This window comes from Mesoplodon densirostris, chromosome 8 (assembly GCF_025265405.1).
Source record: "Mesoplodon densirostris isolate mMesDen1 chromosome 8, mMesDen1 primary haplotype, whole genome shotgun sequence".
In the NCBI taxonomy this organism is placed as follows: Eukaryota; Metazoa; Chordata; class Mammalia; order Artiodactyla; family Ziphiidae; genus Mesoplodon; species Mesoplodon densirostris.
The window spans coordinates 92,442,694-92,464,008 of NC_082668.1; the positions used below are offsets into that span (position 1 = coordinate 92,442,694).

Genomic DNA, 21,315 nt, shown 5'->3' on the forward strand with positions numbered 1-21,315 from the left:
GTAGTGTGTGCACTGGGACCCAGGGGAAGGAGCAGTGACCCCACAGGAGACTGAGCCACACCTACCTGCTAGTGTTGGAGGGTCTCCTGCAGAGGCAGGGGTGGCTGTGTCTCACCATGAGGACAAGGACACTGGCAGCAGAATTTCTGGGAATTACTCCTTGGCGTGAGCTCTCCCAGAGCCCAACATTACCCCACCAAAGAGCCAGGGTAGGCTCCAGAGTTGGATCCCCTCAGGCCAAACAACCAAGAGGGAGGGAACCCAGCCCCACCCATCAGCAGACAGGCAGATTAAAGTTTTACTAAGCTCTGCCCACCAGAACAACACCCACTTCTACCCACCACCAGTCCCTCCCATCAGGAAGCGTGCACAAGACTCTTAGATAGCCTCATCCACCAGAGGGCAGACAGCAGAAGCAAGAAGAACTACAAACCTGCAGTCTGTGGAACAAAAACCACATTCACAGAAAGACAGACAAGATGAAAAGGCAGAGGGCTATGTACCAGATGAAGGAAAAAGATAAAACCCCACAAAAACAACTAAATGAAGTGGAGATAGGCAACCTTCAAGAAAAAGAATTCAGAATAATGATAGTTAAGATGATACAGGACGTCGGAAAAAGAATGGAGGCAAAGATCGAAAAGATGCAAGAAATGTTTAACAAAAACCTAGAAGAATTAAAGAACAAACAAACAGAGATGAACAATACAATAACTGAAGTGAGAAATACACTACAAGGAATCAATAGCAGAATAACTGAGGCCAAAGAATGGATAAGTGACCTGGAAGACAGAATGGTGGAATTCATTACTGCGGAACAGAATAAAGAAAAAAGAATGAAAAGAAATGAAGACAGCCTAAGAGACCTCTGGGACAACATTAAACACAAGAACATTCGCAATACAGGGGTCCCAGAAGGAGAAGAGAGAGAGAAAGGACCAGAGAAAACATTTGAAGAGATTATAGTTGAAAACTTCCCTAACATGGGAAAGGAAACAGTCACCCAAGCCCAGGAAGCACAGAGAGTCCCATACAGGAAAAACCCAAGGAGAAACATACCGAGACACATAGTAATCAAATTAGCAAAAATTAAAGACAAAGAAAAATTATTGAAGCAGCAAGGGAAAAATGACAAATAACATACAAGGGAACTCCCATAAGGTTAACAGCTGATTTCTCAGCAGAAACTCTAGAAGCCAGAAGGGACTGGCATGACATATTTAAAGTGATGAAAGAGAAGAAACTACAACCAAGATTACTCTACCCGGCAAGGATCTCATTCACATTTGATGGAGAAATCAAAAGCTTTACAGACAAGCAAAAGCTAAAAGAATTCAGCACCACCAAACCCGCTCTACAACAAATGTCGAAGGAACGTCTCTAAGTGGGAAACACAAGAGAAGAAAAGGACCTACAAAACAAACTCATAACAATTAAGAAAATGGTAATAGGAACATACATATCGATAATTGCCTTAAACGTGAATGGATTAAATGCTCATACCAAAAGACACAGGCTTGCTGAATGGATACAAAAACAAGGCCCATATATATGTTGTATACAAGAGACCCACTTCAGACCTAGGGACACATACACACTGAAAGTGAGGGGATGGAAAAAGGTATTCCATGTAAATGGAAATCAAAAGAAAGCTGGAGTAGCAATACTCATATCACAAAAAACAGACTTTAAAATAACGAATGTTACAAGAGACAAGGAAGGACACTACATAATGATCAAGGAATAAATCCAAGAAGAAGATATAACAATTATAAATATATATGCACCCAACATAGGAGCACCTCAATACATAAGGCAACTGCTAACAGCTATAAAAGAGAAAATTGACAGTAACACAATAATAGTGGGGGACTTGAACACCTCACTTACACCAATGGACAGATCATCCAAATGGAAAATTAATAAGGAAACACAAGCTTTAAATGACACAATAGACCAGATAGATTTAATGGATATTTATAGGACATTCCATCCAAAATAGCAGATTACACTTTCTTCTCAAGTGCACATGGAACATTCTCCAGGACAGATCACATCTTGGATCACAAATCAAGCCTCGGTAAATTTAAGAATATTGAAATCATATCAAACATCTTTTCTGACCACAATGCTATGAGATTAGAAATCAATTACAGGGGAAAAAATGTAAAAAACACAAACACATGGAGGCTAAACAACATGTTACTAAATAACCAAGAGATTATTGAAGAAATCAAAGAGGGAATCAAAAAATACCTAGAGACAAATGATAATGAAACCACTATGATCCGAAACCTATGGGATGTAGCAAAAGCAGTTCTAAGAGGGAAGTTTATAGCAATACAATCCTACCTCAAGAAACAAGAAAGATCTCATGTAAACAATCTAACCTTACACCTAAAGAACTAGAGAAAGAAGAACAAACAAAACCCAAAGTTAGGAGAAGGAAAGAAATCATAAAGATCAGAGCAGAAATAAATGAAATAGAAACGAAGAAAACAATAGCAAAGATCAATGAAACTAAAAGCTGGTTCTTTGAGAAGATAAACAAAATTGATAAACCATTAGCCAGACTCATCCAGAAAAAGAGGGAGAGGACTCAAGTCAATAAAATTAGAAATGAAAAAGGAGAAGTAACAACAGACACAGCAGAAATACAAAGCATCCTAAGAGACTACTACAAGAAACCCTATGCCAATAAAATGGACAACCTGGAAGAAATGGACAAATTCTTAGAAAGGTATAACCTTCCAACACTGAATCAGGAAGAAACAGAAAATATGAAAAGACCAATCACAAGTAATGAAATTGAAACCATGATTAAAAGTCTTTCAACAAACAAAAGTCCAGGACCAGATGGCTTCACAGGTGAATTCTATCAAACATTTAGAGAAGAGCTAACACCCATCCTTCTCAAACTCTTCCAAACAATTGCAGAGGAAGGAACACTCCCAAACTCATTCTATGAGGCCACCATCACCCTGATACCAAAACCAGACAAAGATACTACAAAAAAAGAAAATTACAGACCAATATCACTCATGAATATAGATACGAAAATCCTCAACAAATTTCTAGCAAAAAGAATCCAACAACCCATTAAAAGGCTCATACACCATGATCAAGTGGGATTTATCCCAGGGATGCAAGGATTCTTCAATATATGCAAATCAATCAAGGTGATACACCATATTAAGAAACTGAAGAATAAAAACCATGTGATCGTCTCAGTAGATGCAGAAAAAGGTTTTGACAAAATTCAACACCCACTTATGATAAACACTCTCCAGAAAGTGGGCATAGAGGGAACCTACCTCAACATAATAAAGGCCATATACGACAAACCCAGAGCAAACATCATTCTCAATGGTGAAAAACTGAAAGCATTTCCTCTAAAATCAGGAACAAGACAAAGATGTCCACTCTCACCACTATTATTCAACATAGTTTTGGAAGTCCTAGCCACGGCAATTAGAGAAGAAAAAAGAAATAAAAGGAATACAAATTGGAAAAGAAGAAGTAAAAACTGTCACTGTTTGCAGATGACATGAAACTATACATAGAGAATCCTAAAGATGCCACCAGAAAACTACTAGAGCTAGTCAATGAATCTGGTAAAGTTGCAGGATACAAAATTAATGCACAAAAATCTCTTGCATTCCTATACACTAATGATGAAAAATTTGAAAAAGAAATTAAGGGAACACTCCCATTTACCATTGCAACAAAAAGAATAAAATACCTAGGAATAAACCTACCTAGGGAGACAAAAGACCTGTATGCAGAAAACTATAAGATGCTGATGAAACAAATTAAAGCTGATACAAACAGATGGAGAGATATACCATGTTCTTGGATTAGAAGAATCAATATTGTGAAAATGACCATACTACCCAAAGCAATCTACAGAATCAATGCAATCCCTATCCAATTACCAATGGCATTTTTTACAGAACTAGAATAAAAAATCTTAAAATTTGTATGGAGACACAAAAGACCCCAAATAGCCAAAGAGGTCTTGAGGGAAAAAAACAGAGCTGGAGGAATCAGACTCCCTGACTTCAGACTATACTACAAAGCCAGTAATCAAGACAATACGGTACTGGCACAAAAACAGAAATATAAATCAATGGAACAGGATATAAAGCCCAGAGATAAACACACACACCTATCGTCAAGCAATCTATGACAAAGGAGGCAAGGATATAAAATGGAGAAAAGACAGTCTCTTCAATAAGTGGTGCTGGGAAAACTGGACAGCTACATGTAAAAGAATGAAATTAGAACACTCCCTAACACCATACACAAAAATAAACTCAAAATGGATTCGAGACCTAAATGCAAGACCGGACACTATAAAACTCTTAGAGGAAAACATAGGAAGAACACTCTTTGACATAAATCACAGCAAGATCTTTTTTGATCCACCCCCTAGAGTAATGGAAATAAAAACTAAAATAAACAAATGGGACCTAATGAAACTTAAAAGCTTTTGCACAGCAAAGAAACTACAAACAAGACAAAAAGACAATCCTCAGAATGGGAGAAAAATATTTGCAAACGAATCAACGGACAAAGGGTTAATCTCCAAAATATATAAACAGCTCATGCAGCTCAATATTAAAAAAAAATAACCCAATCCAAAAATGGGCAGAAGACCTAAACAGACATTTCTCCAAAGAAGACATACAGATGGCCAAGAAGCACATGAAAAGCTGCTCAACATCACTAATTATTAGAGAAATGCAAATCAAAACTACCATGAGGTATCACCTCACACCAGTCAGAATGGCCATCATCAAAAAATCTACAAACAATAAATGCTGGAGAGAGTGTGGATAAAAGAGAACCCTCTTGCACTGTTGGTCGGAATGTAAATTGATACAGCCATTATGGAGAATAGTATGGAGGTTCCTTAAAAAACTGAAAATAGAATTACCATATGACCCAGCAATCCCACTACTGGGCACATAACCAGAGAAAACCATAATTCAAAAAGACACATGCACCCCGATGTTCATTGCAGCACTGTTTACAATAGCCAGGACATGGAAGCAACCTAAATGCCCATCGACAGACGAATGGATAAAGATGTGGTACATATATACAATGGAATATTACTCAGCAATAAAAAGGAACGAAATTGGGTCATTTGTAGAGACAGGGATGGATCTAGAGACCGTCATACAGAGTGAAGTAAGTCAGAAAGTGAAAAACAAATATTGTATATTAACGCATATATGTGGAACCTAGAAAAATGGTACAGATGAACCAGTTTGTAGGGCAGAAATTGAGACACAGATGTAGGAACAAGTTCCTACACTAAGGGGGGAAGTAGTGGGTGGGGGCTGGTGTGATGCACTGGGAGATTGGGATTGACATATATACACTAATATGTATAAAATGGATAACTAATTTTAAAAAATGCAAAAAAAAATTGTGAAAATAGAAACAAAAAAAGTGACCAGAATTCTGAAAAATAAACAATGAAAATTAAAAGATTTAACAGAAAGTAAATTATGAAGTACTTTTAAGGTACACAATTACTGTTGATAACAGGAAAGAGTGAGTGGGAGAGCAGATCCATTGTCCAAAAGATTATTCAAAACATATTAAAAGGGCTTCCCTGGTGGCGCAGTGGTTGAGAGTCCGCCTGCCGATGCAGGGGACACGGGTTCGTGCCCCGGTCTGGGAAGATCCCACATGCCACGGAGCGGCTGGGCCCGTGAGCCATGGCCGGTGAGCCTGCGCGTCCGGAACCTGTGCTCCGCAACGGGAGAGGCCACAACAGTGAGAGGCCCGCGTACCGCAAAAAAAAAAAAAAAAAAAAAAAAATTAAAAAAGAAAACAAATAATTCCCAAGTCACGAATTTCCATGAAAGAGGAGGCACCCTGGAATACTGAAAAGTATACAATAAGATTTAAGTTCATTTAAATGTTATTGGGGAATTTTGCTTCCCCTTCTATTTATGGAACTGCCCTCCTGACACAAAGAGCTAGGAAATCAGATAAAACATGAAATCAACAGTTTTCAAACAGAGGACAGTATGTAGCACAGGACTGTGTGCCCTGTGAGAACAACAAATGAACTAAGCTCTAAAACTACCCTAGCTTACTGCCTAAAGGTGATTTCAAAGCCACAGCACAGGGAGGGGGAACCAATAGAACCCGGCAGTCATGCCAAGTTAAAGAGACTGAGATGAGAGTTTGAGCAGGCCAAAGTAGCTAAAATTTACAGGACAGTATACTAGAAAGGAAGCAGCTGCACAGAGAGAGGGCTCTGGAGATAAGCAGAAGGTATCTTCAAGAATGTGTCTCAGTAATATTTGTACATGAGGAAGCTCAGTCTCCAAAGGCCAGGAGAAAAAAACACTCAAAAGAAGCACAGTGAACACTTCTCAGGTTCACACAGAGCTTGGAACAGTTCACATCCCCATCATCCAGAGCAGAGAAAGATATAATAATATAAGGGAACTTGGATAGAGTCCTCAAAGAGTCACATCTTAGTATCAGAGCTAAAGTAGCACCAGAGCAAAAAATATTATGAACTCATCATAAGAAAATATAATAAACAGCCTCAAAACAATCAAAATGATACACAAAAACTAAATGCCAGAACAAAGTCCAACACTCATTAAAGGAATACATTCAGCACTCAACATAAAATCCAGCATCTGGAATCCAATAAAAATTAACAGGCGTGCAAAGAAGCAGGAAAATATAGATCCAAAGCAAGATAAAAGTCAATAAACACAAACCCAGTAATGATAGAGATGATGGAATTAGCAGACGAGGACCTTAAAATAAATGTAATAGATTTTTAAAAATTTTTCTGAAGGATATAGAGGTAAATATGAAGATAATGAGGCATTAAATGAAAAATGAAAACCATCCAGACAGAACTATTGTATTAAAAATACAGTATCTGGGGCTTCCCTGGTGGCGCAGTGGTTGAGAGTCCACCTGCCGATGCAGGGGACACGGGTTCGTGCCCCGGTCCGGGAAGATCCCACATGCTGTGGAGTGGCTGGGCCCGTGAGCCATGGCTGCTGAGCCTGCGCGTCCAGAGCCTGTGCTCCGCAACGGGAGAGGCCACAACAGTGAGAGGCCCGCGTACAGAAAAAAAAAAAAAAAAAAAAATACAGTATCTGAAAAAATTGAATTGAAATGAAACACACTGGATGTGACTAACTGTAGATTAGACACTGCAGAAAAGATCAGTGAACATGAAGACAGAACAATAGCAGCTATCAAATGAAGCACAGGGGGAAACAATTGGACAAAAACATAACCAGAGCTTCAGTAGAATATTACCTAGAGGACTAACCCATATGTCATAAAAGTCTCAGAGGGAGAGGAAGGGAAAGGAGGAGAGGGGGAGAAAAGAGCATTTGAAGAAATGCTCTGGCCAAATATTTTACAAATTTAATGAAAATCATAAACTCACAAGCCTAAAATCTCAACAGACCCCAAGCAAAAGAGGCATAAGGAAAACCACATCAATGCATATGAAAATCAAATTTCTGAAAACCAGTAGTAAAGAGAAAATTTTAAAGAAAGGTATAGGAAAAAAAAAAAACCAACACATTATGTACAAAGAAACCAAGATAATAACGACAACAGACTTCTCATTAGAAAGCTAGAAGAAAATGGAAGATACCTTCAATGTGCTGAAAGAAAAACTGTTCCTGGAATTCCCAATGAAAATCTTTCCAAAATGAAGGCATAATAAGCACATGAAAAGATGCTCAATATTATTAGGGATCAAGGAAATGCAATTCAAAACCACAATGAGATACCACTTCACGCCTTCGCTATAATTAAAAAGATGATAACAATCAGAGACCACAAATAACAAATACTGGCTAGAATGTGGAGAAAAAAGAACCCTGTACACTGTTGGTGGGAACATAAATTGCTGCAACCACTGTGGAAAACAGCATGCAGGTTCCTCAAAAAACTAAAAGTAGAACTACCATATGATCCACCAATTCCACTTCTTGGGTACATATCCAAAGAAAATGAAAACACTAATTCTAAAAGATACATACACCCCAGTGTTCATAGCACCATTATTTACAATAGCCAAGATATGGAAGCAAACTAAGTGTCCATGAACAGATAAAGGGATAAAGATAACATGAGATACACACCACACACACACACACACACACACAATGGAATACTACTCAGCCATTAAAATACAAAGAAAGAAATTCTGCCATTTGCAACAATGTGCCTGGACCTGGAGGGTATTATGCTTAGTGAAATAAGTCAGGCAGAGAAAGACAAATACTGTATATTATCACTTATATGTGGAATCTAAAAAACAAAACAAACCAGTGAAGATAACAAAAAATAAACAGACTCACAGGTAAAGATAATGAGGAATGAAAAAATATGAAAACTATCCAGACAGAACTATAGTATAAAAAATAAAATATCTGAAATAAAATGAAATCAAAATGAAGATATAGAAAACAAAATAGTGGTTATCAGTGAGGACAGGGAAAGGGTGTAGTGGCAAGATACAGGTAGGGGAGTAAGAGGTACAAACTAATATGTATAAAATAAATAAGCTACAAGGATATATTGTACAGCACAAGGGATATAGCCAATATTTTATAATAACTATAAATGAAGTATAATCTATAAAAATTTTGAATCACTGTGTTGCACACCTGAAACTACTATAATATTGTAAATCAACTAAACCTCAATTTAAAAAATGTTTAATAAAGATAATTACAAGCATTGGTGAGAATGTGAGGAAAGCAGAACCCACATACATTGCTGGTAAGAACACAGAATGACATACTCGCTTTAGAAAAGTTTGGTAGTTCCTCAAATAGTTAAATATACGGTTACATAAAACCCAGAAATTCCACTCCTAAGTATACACCCAAGAGAGATGAAAACATATGTCAACAGAAAAATTTGTTTATTACAAAGCTGGGACAGAGAAAGTACAAATAAGCATGGAACATAATGTGGAGCTAGAAACTAGAAAATACTCAAAAAATAGAGGACACATCAAAAGTAATACCAGTGAACAGGAAGGCTCCTGATGGCCAAATATGGGCAATTTGAGCAACAAAATAAATAACAACAGTAACGCATTATAACCAACAAAGTAAAAACTGATCCTGATATAAACAAATTATAAGTAATTTACATGAGAAAATGGGGGGGTCTTCTTAACAACAGAATTCTAAACAATAGAATTCTAAACAATAGAATTTCCATTGTTCCTTCTATAAATTGTCTCCTCTATAAATGTAGAAGACCAACAGAAATTTTTAAATCTCCATTTGGTAAACACCACAATAATAACTATTTCAAACAAGAATCATTAATACTCGCCAAAACTGGGGGGCAAAAGTATGAGAAACACAATATTTACATAATTTCAAAGTATCTCCCTAAAAGATATATTTATTAATTGCAATGGAAAATATAGTAAACTTTTCAGTGAAGAAATTTGTCAGACACCTCCTTAGATAAGTGATCAAAGTTAAAATCACTAGTAACAAGACAAATCAACATTGTGTGCTTCCTGATATAATGTACTAAGAAGCACATGTCACTTCTGCATCCAAAAATGCATAATTTGAATTTAATCACAAGGAAATATTAGATAAACCCCAAGGTTTAAGAGCCTACCATAAGTGGTCAGCACTCCTCAAAAGTGTCAAGGACATGAAAGACAAAGTGAGAAACTGTTCTAGGTTAAAGGAAACTGAGAACACAGCAACAATTAAATGCAACATATACGTAATTCTGGATTAGATCCTGGACCAGAAAATGGACATCAGTGAGACAACTGGCAAATCAATGCTAATTTCCCGATTTTTATAACTGTACTATGTTAACATTTGGGGAATGTAAGCAGACCTCATATAGGAATTTTTTTAACTAGTTTTGCAAGTATGAAATTTTTTAATTGTGAAACTACTTCAAAAACAATTTTTATTTACTCTTAAGCAAAAAGTCACACAGACTAGGAAGAGGTAGTTCTAATGCATATCCAACAAGGAACCCATATCCAGAATAAAAAAACACCTAATTATTACTAAAAAGAAAAAAAATCCTTCACAAAAGATGTCCAGTAAACATATTAAAAGATGTTCAAAATCATTAGCTGTCACAGGTATGCAAAACGATCATGATACTACACACAAGTACGGCCAAAATGAAAAAGAATGATAATACCAAGTGCTAGTGAGGATGAAGAGAAATTAGAACTCTTTTTTACAATACCAGCACTATAAATTAGAATAACCACTTTGGAATATTATGTGGCAGTATCTAAAGCTATTTAACTCCTAGAGGTGGGGAGTTCGGGGGATAGGGTGAGTGGGGTAAGTGTATCCATGCACCCAACAGAAATGAGTTCTTAGATCTACCCACCAAAAGACATGTACGTGAATGTTCAAAGCAGCTCTATTCATAATAGACCAAAAAAAGGGAACAACCCAAATGCCCATCAATAGCAAAATGGGTAAATACAGTGTATACTCTCTCAGGCATAATGTTGACTTGTAAAAGATATAAAGAGTGCATAATGTGTGATTCCATCTGTATCAGGCAAACTAATCAATGTGGTAACAGAAGTTGGAATATGGTTATCCTAGGAAGGATAGTACCAACTGGGAAGGGGTACAAGGAAGTCTTTTGTGGCACTGGATTTGTTCTAGATCTTGATGTGGGTACTGGTTACATGGGTGAATTAAAGTGTAAAAATCTGATATGTACATTTAAAGTTTTCGCATTTTACTGTATATGTTATACCTCAATTTAAAAAACAAAAACAAACAAACAAAAAAACACTGGGGCAAAACAAACAAAGATTTACTATAGATAATGCCCTGACAGAAAGCCCACTTAAGAAGCCTCTGGAATAATTCAAGTAAGAAATGAGTGGCAAAAAGATACGAAGAAAATAGATCAGAGAGACATTCAGGTACCAGGTTTGGTGCCCTACTGAAAAATACAGCTGAGGGGAAAGGATGCAAAGATAAATCTCTCAAGTATCTGGGTGGAAAGTAGTATTATTAACCAAGATAGGGAATGCAAGAGGCAATGAGCTCAGTTTTAGACGTGTTGGGTGTAGACATTTAACTGGAGATATTCAGGGCAGTTAGATATATGAATCTGGAACTCAGATGCAACCTGAGCAGGACATATAAATTTAGAAAAGAGAAGCCAACAGATGATTAAAAGTAGGAGAGGATGAGACTGCCCAGGGAGAAAGTATAAAAGAGAAGACAGCCAAGGACAGAAACCTAATATAGTGCGCAAACACAGGAAGTGTAGAAAGCACAAAAGACTGAAGGAGGAGTTGAGAGAGGTGGAGAGTTACTAACAGTGCCAAATAGGGCAGAGAGGTTAAGTAAGTTAAGGACAAAAAATGAGTACCAGCTTTGGCAATCAGGTCTTTATTGCCTTTTGCTATAGTTTTTGTCAAAAGCAAACATTTTTAAAAGGCCTTAAATGACCTACAAAAGAGTTAAAATACACAATCTGTACCACACTGTACCTTCATTTCCACATCAATTTCAAACTAGTTCATGCAAGCAATCTGCAAAAAACAAATTATTAATAGTCAAGTGGAAGATACTATTAAGACTTTAAAATTAGAAAAGAAAAATATAATCTATCCCAAGGATAGAATACACATAATTGCTTGTTGTTTCTTATATATAATGTATATATACTAAACACTATTCTGTATAAAAAGTGAGTGGCTTTTCTGTACATGAAATTTTTTATAATCAAATATTGGAAAAACAACTGACCAGCATGAAAAATAAATATATGCATTAAAAAGAGCATTATTAAGGGCTTCCCTGGTGGCGCAGTGGTTGACAGTCCACCTGCTGATGCAGGGGACACGGGTTCGTGCCCCGATCCGGGAGGATCCCACGTGCCGCGGAGCGGCTGGGCCTGTGAGCCATGGCCGCTGAGCCTGTGCGTCCGGAGCCTGTGCTCCGCAACGGGAGAGACCACAACAGTGAGAGGCCCGCATACCACAAAAAAAAAAAAAAAAAAAAGAGCATTATTAATTGAGCACCTAGAGATTAATCTTCCTCCAGTGAGTTTCTCAAAGCAATCAAGAATGGAGCCTCTTCAGTAAGAACAAGAAGCTAAGAATGAGCCAGTAAGACCTCTCCAGGGAACAAATGGGTGTCATACAAAACTATATTAGGAAAACAGTAGAATGCAATGGATTAAAGATGGCCACATGTTCTTTTCTACTCCTCCCCTCAAGAGGCTGAGTCCATTTCCCTTCCCTCCTTGTCTCTGGGCTGGTGTCACGACTTGCTTTGGCTAAAAGAAATAGGTGGGAGCGTTTTGTACCACTGGCACATTTTCACTCTCTTGGGAGTCAGCCACCATGCTATAAAAAAGTTTGGGCTGGGGCTTCCCTGGTGGCGCAGTGGTTGAGAGTCCGCCTGCCGATGCAGGGGACATGGGTTCGTGCCCCAGTCCGGGAAGATCCCACATGCCGTGGAGCGGCTGGGCCCGTGAGCCATGGCCACTGAGCCTGTGCGTCAGGAGCCTGTGCTCCTCAACGGGAGAGGCCACAACAGTGAGAGGCCCGCGTACTGCAAAAAAAAAAAAAAAAAAAAAAAAAGTTTGGGCTGGAGACCACTTGGAGAGAAAGAAGGGAAGGGAAATGGAAGGTAAGGGAAGATAGAAATTCTCTAGACTTCCAGCCAACCCTGATAAGGCCCCAGCCCTGTGGGTATGGCCATCTTGGACCTTCCAACCCTCACTAGCCACCAGCTGAATGCAGCCACATGAAGGATCTCAAGTGAGACCAGCAGTAGACTCACCCAGCTAACCTACAGAATCATGAGAAATATTATTATAAATATTTATCGTTTTAAACCACAAACTTTTGGAGTGGTTTCCTACATAAAAATAGATAAGTAAAACACTGAACATAATTACCCTGTGATTTTTTTTTAAAAAAGCATTTCCTACAATGTTTTCCTCAACAACAGTACATAGCTTTGTGGTTCGACTCTGGCAAATTGGGAAAAGGCAAGCTGTAGGAACAATCAAAGGACATTCCCAGAAGTATCAACTAAGCAAGACAAATACTCTCCTGAGGCAGTTGCTGAGTAATGGAACAGAGTATACAGTTGTCCCCCAATATTCATTCTTTCCTCCTTTCATAGTAACAGAATTTTTAACTGAACATATGTCCATCAAAATAAAGACTACATATCCTAGCCTTCCTTGAAAGTAAATTCTTATGACTATATCTGAACAAAGGAATATTACCAGAAGTATGGTGTGGCAGCTTACAGGAAAAAAAAAAAGTCCCTCTTAGACTGCAGGGCAAGTTGTTTGGTCCTTTCACCCCTCGGATAACCAGCTGTCTGGAATTCACAACACTTTGGTCCATGAGAATGAAAGGCCATTCCCTTGGGATTGCTGAGGCATGAGGTGCAAGAAGCTGGGGTTTCTAAGATTTCATAAAGCAAGGTCAATATACCAATCTATGACTGTAAAATTTACACTTTTACATAAAAGAAACTTCTGTTTAAGCCATAGTTACTTGGGGTTTTCTGACACCTTCAACTGAAACTAATCGCATCTCATGCAGTGGTAGCAACAAGAAGAGCCGTCCCGTGATGAAATATCAAAATGTAGTTTCTCAAGCACAGGCAATACGATGGAGCAAAGATAGTCTTTTCAACAAATGGTGCTGGAACAACTGGACATCCACATGCCAAAAAAAAGAATCTAGATACAGACCTTACACCCTTCACAAAAATTAACTCAAATGAATCACAGATCTAAATGAAAATGCAAAACTATAAAACTCCTAGAAGATAGAAAAAAACCTAGATGACCTGGGGTATGGCAATGACTTTTTAGATACAACACCAAAGGCATGATCCATGAAAGAAATAATAATAAGGTAGACTTCATTAAAATGAAAAACCTCTGCTCTGTGGAAACATCAAGAGAATGAGAAAACAAGCCACAGACTGGGAGAAAATATTTGCAAAAGATACACCTGATAAAGGACAGTTATCCAAAATATACAAAGAATTCTTAAAATTCAACAATAAGAAAACAAACAACCCGATTAAAAAATGGGCCAAAGATCTTAACACACATCTCACCATAGAAGATATACAGATGGCAAATGAGTACAAGAAAAAATGCTTCACATTATATGTCATCAGGGAAATGCAAATTAAAACAATAATGGAATACCACTACACAGCTCTTAGAATGGCCAAAATCCAGAACACTGACAACACCAAATGATTCTAGAATGAGAGAAGTATGTTAATATCTAAAAACTATGTCTTGCTTACTAACACAATAAAGTTCACAACATACATAACGATCATATCTTGCTTTCAAGTTTATTGACAGCACCCTACAGTACTTTGCTTAATTATTTGTTTTGCTTATATTCCCACACTCTATTTAGTCTTACTTTGCAAGCAGCCTATAACACAGCAGGAAACCCCCTCAAAATGCAAACCTCTCCAGCTCCAGACTGAAATTAGGACAGCCCCACTTGCCATGTTTTACATTACAAGAATTTCAGAACTGCCTTACTTGGTCACACCATGCTCCATTCACTAAGCAATCTCTATGACAAGGGCTCCTAGGAACACGTGAAAGAACATGGTTGTCCTACCTGCCACCAATCTAAAAGCCTAAAGCACATTCCAAAATACTTTTCGTCCCCTTAATAAATCCATATTGGATCCTTAGTACACCCTAATCACTTCTGAGACATTTTACATTTTAAGGTTAGTAAAAGGTATTAAAATAGAAGGGCAAATAATGAAAAAGTAGACTTTGAACAACCAAGTTGCATGTGTACAGATTTATATAATAAACCCCACAAATATTTCCTAATTAGTCTTATTTGCAGTAATAATACACTTTAATTTTAAACATTACAAAACTCAAAATTTTATTCTCACAACTTTCAGATTTAGCCACTTTATAACAGATACCTTTTTAGCACACAACTTGCAATATTAAGTTCAAACTTGTCACCTTCTTTTCTAGTAAAAATTCAGCCATCTGATCCCTGATCTCCCAAAAATCTAATACAATTTATAATGGGGCTTTTAAAACTATTTCCTAAGGTATCCTACTGCATGGCCTCTGGTAGCCAGCCTAAGTACCCTACGGAGCCAGCCAGCATGAAAATCTAATTTAAACTACTCTAATTCTTCATAAATTCAATACTGTGTATCTCCCAACAGTGTTTCTGGTGAACCAGAGCTGATCTGGTTCAACTTGATGTTTAAAATCCCACTGCTTCTTCCTCTGAGTTTAGCAAAATAAACAATATAAGTAACTCAAGTTTCAACCCAGTATCTGTGCAGAAAACCAAAAGTAAGAGAAGTGTAAATGAAAACCTTGTTTTGCAACATATTAATAGTCCAGCTTCCTAGCCTCTTTTCTTCAATTTAAATTTTTATTACCTCATGAGTTCCCATTTCTACAACAAGACCCAAAGTATTTACAAAACGAAAATGAGAAAAGCCCAACATTCACCTACCCAACATTTGGCAACCCAACAATACCAATTTTCAAGGAAGTTCCAAATCTTCCAATGATTGGGGGTGGTTTAATTCCATCACCTCCCTTTTTGGGGGGCATCTGAAATGTCAAAACAAACATACATATGAACAAAACTTTTTACTGTCCCCATTGACCAAAAACACATTTCATCACACACAATATATTATTGAATAATAGATTAAGAATACAGCGTACTATATCTATCAATCTAAAATGGACACACTTTATTTTTCAACAAAAATGAAAACAAAAAAGTTCTGTTAACAGATCTGATTCTGGTAGTTGTCAAAGCAGTCACTCCTGAGAAGTCCTGGAAAACTGATCTAAAAATATGTGGCACCAGAAATCAAAAATAAAATTTAGCTGCCAATCTTCCATCCAAACTGTTCACAAAACATTTTCTTAACCTGACATGTGGTTATATGAATGAAAGCATTTGGAAGCAGGAGCACAGGTAAGAGTGTCAAAGAAAATCCATTCTAGAACCACTAGCAACCGAGTCACCTCCCACCAAACCATTCCCACAATCTGGAACCTGTTCTTTCCCATTTCGCCCACAAGCACCATTTTTCGCATGAATGAACACATGCCGGTATCAAGGTCTTTCCAACAAGTCTCTTCCACCTTTGGCACTGTAGGTACAACTCATCAGCCCTTATAAGCAACCTCCTGAATCCACCCTTTGGTTACTTCTAGTCGTAAATGGATCTACTAAGCCTTTTTACTTACAGGTCGAAACTTTCTCGGTCCCTGACAATCTGGCTCTAAGTTTCTCCAGGCAAAATTGAGCTGACTTTAGTACTGCAAACTGAACTAATGAGGACTGCTAACCTCACGTTTTATAAGCTGGGAATTAAAACTATCCCTGTCTTCTGGCTCCAGCTGAACCTCCCGGGGCCACGCTGAGGCCCTGCTCACGAATTGATAGCCTCTGATCCCTGACCCCGAGGGCCAGGAATCTCCCTTCTCAGGGTTGTAACTCACACCTGTTCCCAGCCAAACCCCAGGTCTCCGAAGCACAGCTGCACGAGCAGAGACTTTCCAGTCCTCTGGCCTCCTACCAAGGAGTGGCTGGCCGCCCAGCCAAAGCGAGGTCCCACCCAACATCTTCCCCCTCTGGACTGGGCCACTGGCCGTCCCCGCCTCCGGAGGAGGCTTTCCCCATAGCGTGCCGGGTGAGGCTTGGGCCGCTCCCGGGACACGCGGCCTAGTCCGAGAGCGCCTCATTCATCCACACGCTCCACGCCGCCCTCCGCCCAGATCGGCCACCCAGCCCTGGCGGGACGCCGGCCTCAGAGCAATGAGCCAGAGAGTCAAAGACGCGGCGGGGGGCGCGACCACAGGCTCCCTGAGGACCTCACCGTGCTCAGGGCGGGCGATGACACAAGCTCCCAGTGGCAGCGGGAAACGGGGTCCTACCGGCAGCCGGAGGCGGGGAGGAAGGAGGAGAGAGCGCAGGCCCGGCCCCTCCGCCGAGCGGAATGCACGTCGGCGGCGGCGGCGGCGGCGGCGGCGGCGGCAGCGGAACAGGCGGGCCGGGCGCCGGGCTGCACCTGCGCGCAAGCCGCGCGCCCCACCCCGCCCCGCCCCGCGCTCCCCCCATTCCGTCCCGCCCATTGGTTTGGCCGCGGGAGGCGGGAGAGGATGGGAGGGGTTGCGCGGCGCCCGAGTTGGCGGGAGCTGGAGAACCGTCCTTGCAGGCCTAAGCCGGTGGCGCGCGCGTCTTCCGCCCTCCCTACACGTGGGGCTTCTCGGCCCCGGATCTCCGCTTCCTTCCCGGTGCGCGCCCCGCGTTTCCCGCACACGCTCGCTCGCCGTCCTCCAGCCCCACACTTCACCCGCCGCTTCACCTCGAAGCACCCTCGGCCTGACCGCCCGCGCGGAGGCGGGTCGCCTGAGGTCTGGCGATCAGCCGCGCCAGCCCCGCTTGGCCGCCAGCTGAGTCCTCGGGGACCACGGCCCCAGCTCGCCTTCTTTTCCTATAACGCTCTTCAGTCAATCCAGATGGTGAGAAGCTGTTAAACTTTCTTAACGGAAAAAAGGGTTAAGGGTATGATCTAAGGAGTCCTTCGTCGCCTTGTTTTTCAGGCGTTTTACAGGCACTGGATCTCAGAATGCGTTTAACACAGCCAGTTTCCACACACATCCCGCTCCTTTTCCTCTGGAAGGTTAAGAGCAGAAGCCTTTGGAATTTGGGAAACGTTGGTTCCAATCTGGATTCCACTACCCATTAGCCGTTTGACCCTGACCAAAATAACCTCTCTGGGCTTCAGTTTCCTCTGGGATAAAATGAGGCTATTGAGACCCACCTTAGGAGGTTATTGTGAGGATAAAATGAGATAATGTGTGTAAACCTTGTAGTAACAGTACCCAACACAGATAGGAAAGGCTCATAAATAGTAATAAAGGCTATTGTTAATATTAGGGTTTCATCTCATCTCACCCCTACCTGACTGCACCATGAGCTCCATCTGTAGAAGGAATTCATTCATTTAGGTCCTGGCCTTCAGTCAGCATTCAAGTATTTGTTGCAGTGAATGCAATACTTGTCCAAAAATTGTGACACTTTTTTTAGAAGCTTCTTTCAAAGAGACTAGTTTCTAATAAAGGAAAAGATCTGAGTTGGCTGGTATGGGTATGCCCATGTTACAGATGTGGGAGCAAGATCAGAAAGGTTATATAATTTGGATAGAGTCACACAACTAACTGGCAAATGGCAGAAGCCAAATTTCAAGCCCCAATCAAATGGAAAAATCTGTTCCCTTTCAGCCAAAATTCTAATAGGGACTTTTTATAAGCAGCAACGGAGCCATTATTGATAAAAAAAATTGCATAACATTTTCCTCTTTCCTATGAGAGTGATCTACTGAGATAAGTTAAAAAGCTTTTTCTATAAGTTTGGAAATTCTCAAGGACATGGGCAACTTGATTTGATTTTGGTTTTGTATTATTTTTTCATTATGTCATTGATAAATATGCACTGTTTAAATTCTCCCAATCTAGCTCCCTTGTCACCAATACCTTGTATTTATAAAAATGGGTGTGGGTACACAGTAGCTACGAAACAGAAGGAAGCTAAATAGCCCACATTTTGTACCCAACATCAGTATAAACGGTTATGAATAGCCCTTACAAAGTAATTCCTAGGGGCTTCCCTGGTGGCGCAGTGGTTGAGAATCTGCCTGCTAATGCAGGGGACACGGGTTCGAGCCCTGGTCTGGGAGGATCCCGCATGCCGCGGAGCGACTAGGCCCGTGAGCCACGACTACTGAGCCTGCGCGTCTGGAGCCTGTGCTCCGCAACAAGAGGCCGCGATAGTGAGAGGCCCGCGGACCGCGATGAAGAGTGGCTCCCGCTTGCCGCAACTAGAGAAAGCCCTCGCACAGAAACGAAGACCCAACACAGCAAAAATAAATAAATTAATTAATAAAAACTCCTACCCCCAACATCTTCTTTAAAAAAAAAAAAAAAAAAAAGTAATTCCTAAATTGTTTACTGTTTAGTAGTGAAGTTCTATAGTTGACTTTCACACTGCTGCTTGTGAAAAGAGAGGAACCATTACCTGAAAAGCTCAAGAATCCCAGAGAGCCCAATCTGCCCAGCAACCAGCCACTCCAATACTAATTGAAAATGTTCCCCAGTCGTGGAATAGTAGAATTATCTTCAAGTTATCACTGTCTTTTAGCCAGATCTTGCTCCTTCTTCAATCTCAATATCTCTGCGATCTACCTGTTCCCTTCAATTCACACTATCAAGTCCCTGAGTCAGTTACCTGTTTCTCTATTTGCAGCTACGACTTTTACTTGCACTTTTCACCACCTTTAAAGTGCTTTGACAAAGCAGGTCGCACCGATGTCAGTGAGCTAGGCAGAGCTTCAGGAGTGGCCAATAGCTGCTGCTAACAGTTGCCCAATAATAAGAATCCATTTCCAACTCACTGGGGGAAATGCTACACACTCGCACTCACTGGGGGTCAATTCATATTCACGAGAAAGAGGATCTGATTGGCCTGGTTTAGGTAAAGTTCTACCAAGGGTCCAGTCAGCCTTGGTCAGGTGGGTAGAGGTCACATAGTAGAAACATCTCTGTGCATGACCTCTCTCTACTAATGAAGCAGGCATGTCTCAGAGAAAACCCTGGTAGGTATCTTCTATTCTACATGATAAATGAAGACTCAGTGAGACAGACAGGATATTAAGAGTTAACACTAATGCCAAGCCTAAGAAAATGACTTTGAACATAGGAAAGCTTGTCCTTGAGCCTTTTGCACAAAGGGAAGTCTGTTTAGTATCTGTTGGGCTCAGTGATTAAGTGAAGCCTAGAGGAAAGAATCAGAAGTGGTCTAGAATGGAAAATTTTTTTTTCTCTTTTTGGCTGTGCTGGGTCTTCGTTGTGGGTTTCTCTCTAGTTGTGGCGTGCAGGCTCAGTAGTTGCAGCGCGGGGTTTAGCTGCCCCGCGGCATGTGGGATCTTAGTTCCCCGACCAGGGATTGAACCTGCATCCCCTGCATTGGAAGGCGGATTCCTAACCACTGGACTACCAGGAAATCCCTAGAATGGAAATTGAGCAAAAGATCTCTGTCAGAGGAAGGATGAGAATAGGCCATGAGATCAGCTCAACATAAGGATGCTGCCAAGGAAATATCAATGGGATGAAAATAAGTAGAGCTCGTATTTTTTGTTCTTTGTTATTATTAGCTTTCAGAATTTTTCTTACCTTACTAGGTGTCAGTCAATGACCAGGGATCAAGTAAGTTGACCAAAGGTCACAAAGGATCTAGGGAGTGGTTTGGAGTCAGTAATTTATACAGACTAGCTCAGTTGGAAATCCAGAGATTTAATGATCTTGTAGAGAAAGCTAAGGGACAGGAGACAGGAAGAGTTTAGAGAGAGGCTCAGGAGGAAAGGAGGAAAATGGAGTAGTGACACATTCATCGTGGGCTGGCAAGGCTGGACTACACGTATTGGTCAACTTCATCCACATCTGTTACAGGCATAACAGATAACAAAATAATAATAATAACTACACTAAGAGGGAAATTGAGTTCTGAGAATAACTTTACAGGGGAAGGGAACAGCTTGCAAAAAAATAAGTACCCTGGGGGTGGGGGGGAGTTGGGGACATGTTGGTCAGAGGGTACAAACTTGGAGTTAGAAGATAAATAAGTTCTGGGGATCTAATGCACAGCATTGTGATTATAGTTAACAATACTGTGTTATATACATATACTTGAAAGTTGCTAAAAGACTAGAATTTAAATGTTCTTATCACAAAAAACAATGACAATTGTGTGATGGAGGTGCAGTGAAGAACAAGATAAACATGGTCATTGCCCTCAAGGAGCTTGCAATCTAACAGGGCAGGCAAACAAGTAATTACACAAATAACTATCTAAGAACTTGGTAGAAATCTATAGAATACCTAAGTACTTTGATTACAATTTCACGATTTAAAATACACCACCACTGGGCTTCCCTGGTGGTGCAGTGGTTGAGAGTCCGCCTGCCGATGCAGGGGACACGGGTTCGTGCCCCGGTCCAGGAAGATCCCACATGCCGCAGAGCGGCTGGGTCCGCGACGGGAGAGGCCACAACAGTGAGAGGCCTGCATCCACCACCTTGATTTTCACTTACTTGCAGGACTTCTGATATTATGTTCCAGGCAGTGCTTAATCCTTGCCTTTCCCTGTTCTATTACCAGCAGTACCCAGACCCTGTCAGGCATCAGCAAAGAAACAGA

The 21,315-nt window shown here is 40.3% G+C and overlaps 1 protein-coding gene across 1 annotated transcript in view; it reads right to left on the bottom strand.

Annotated features, from left to right (window-relative positions):
- Positions 1-17,097, bottom strand: part of OLA1 (Obg like ATPase 1) — a 168,659-nt gene extending 151,562 nt beyond the window's left edge. The window contains exons 1-2 of the mRNA XM_060106347.1: positions 16,938-17,097; positions 15,554-15,654 (exon numbers count right to left, since the gene is read on the bottom strand). Coding sequence (XP_059962330.1) covers positions 15,554-15,654 — 101 coding nt within the window. The 5' untranslated portion in view covers positions 16,938-17,097. The remainder of the gene's footprint in view (positions 1-15,553; positions 15,655-16,937) is intronic.
- Between the last annotated feature and the right edge of the window lie 4,218 nt (positions 17,098-21,315).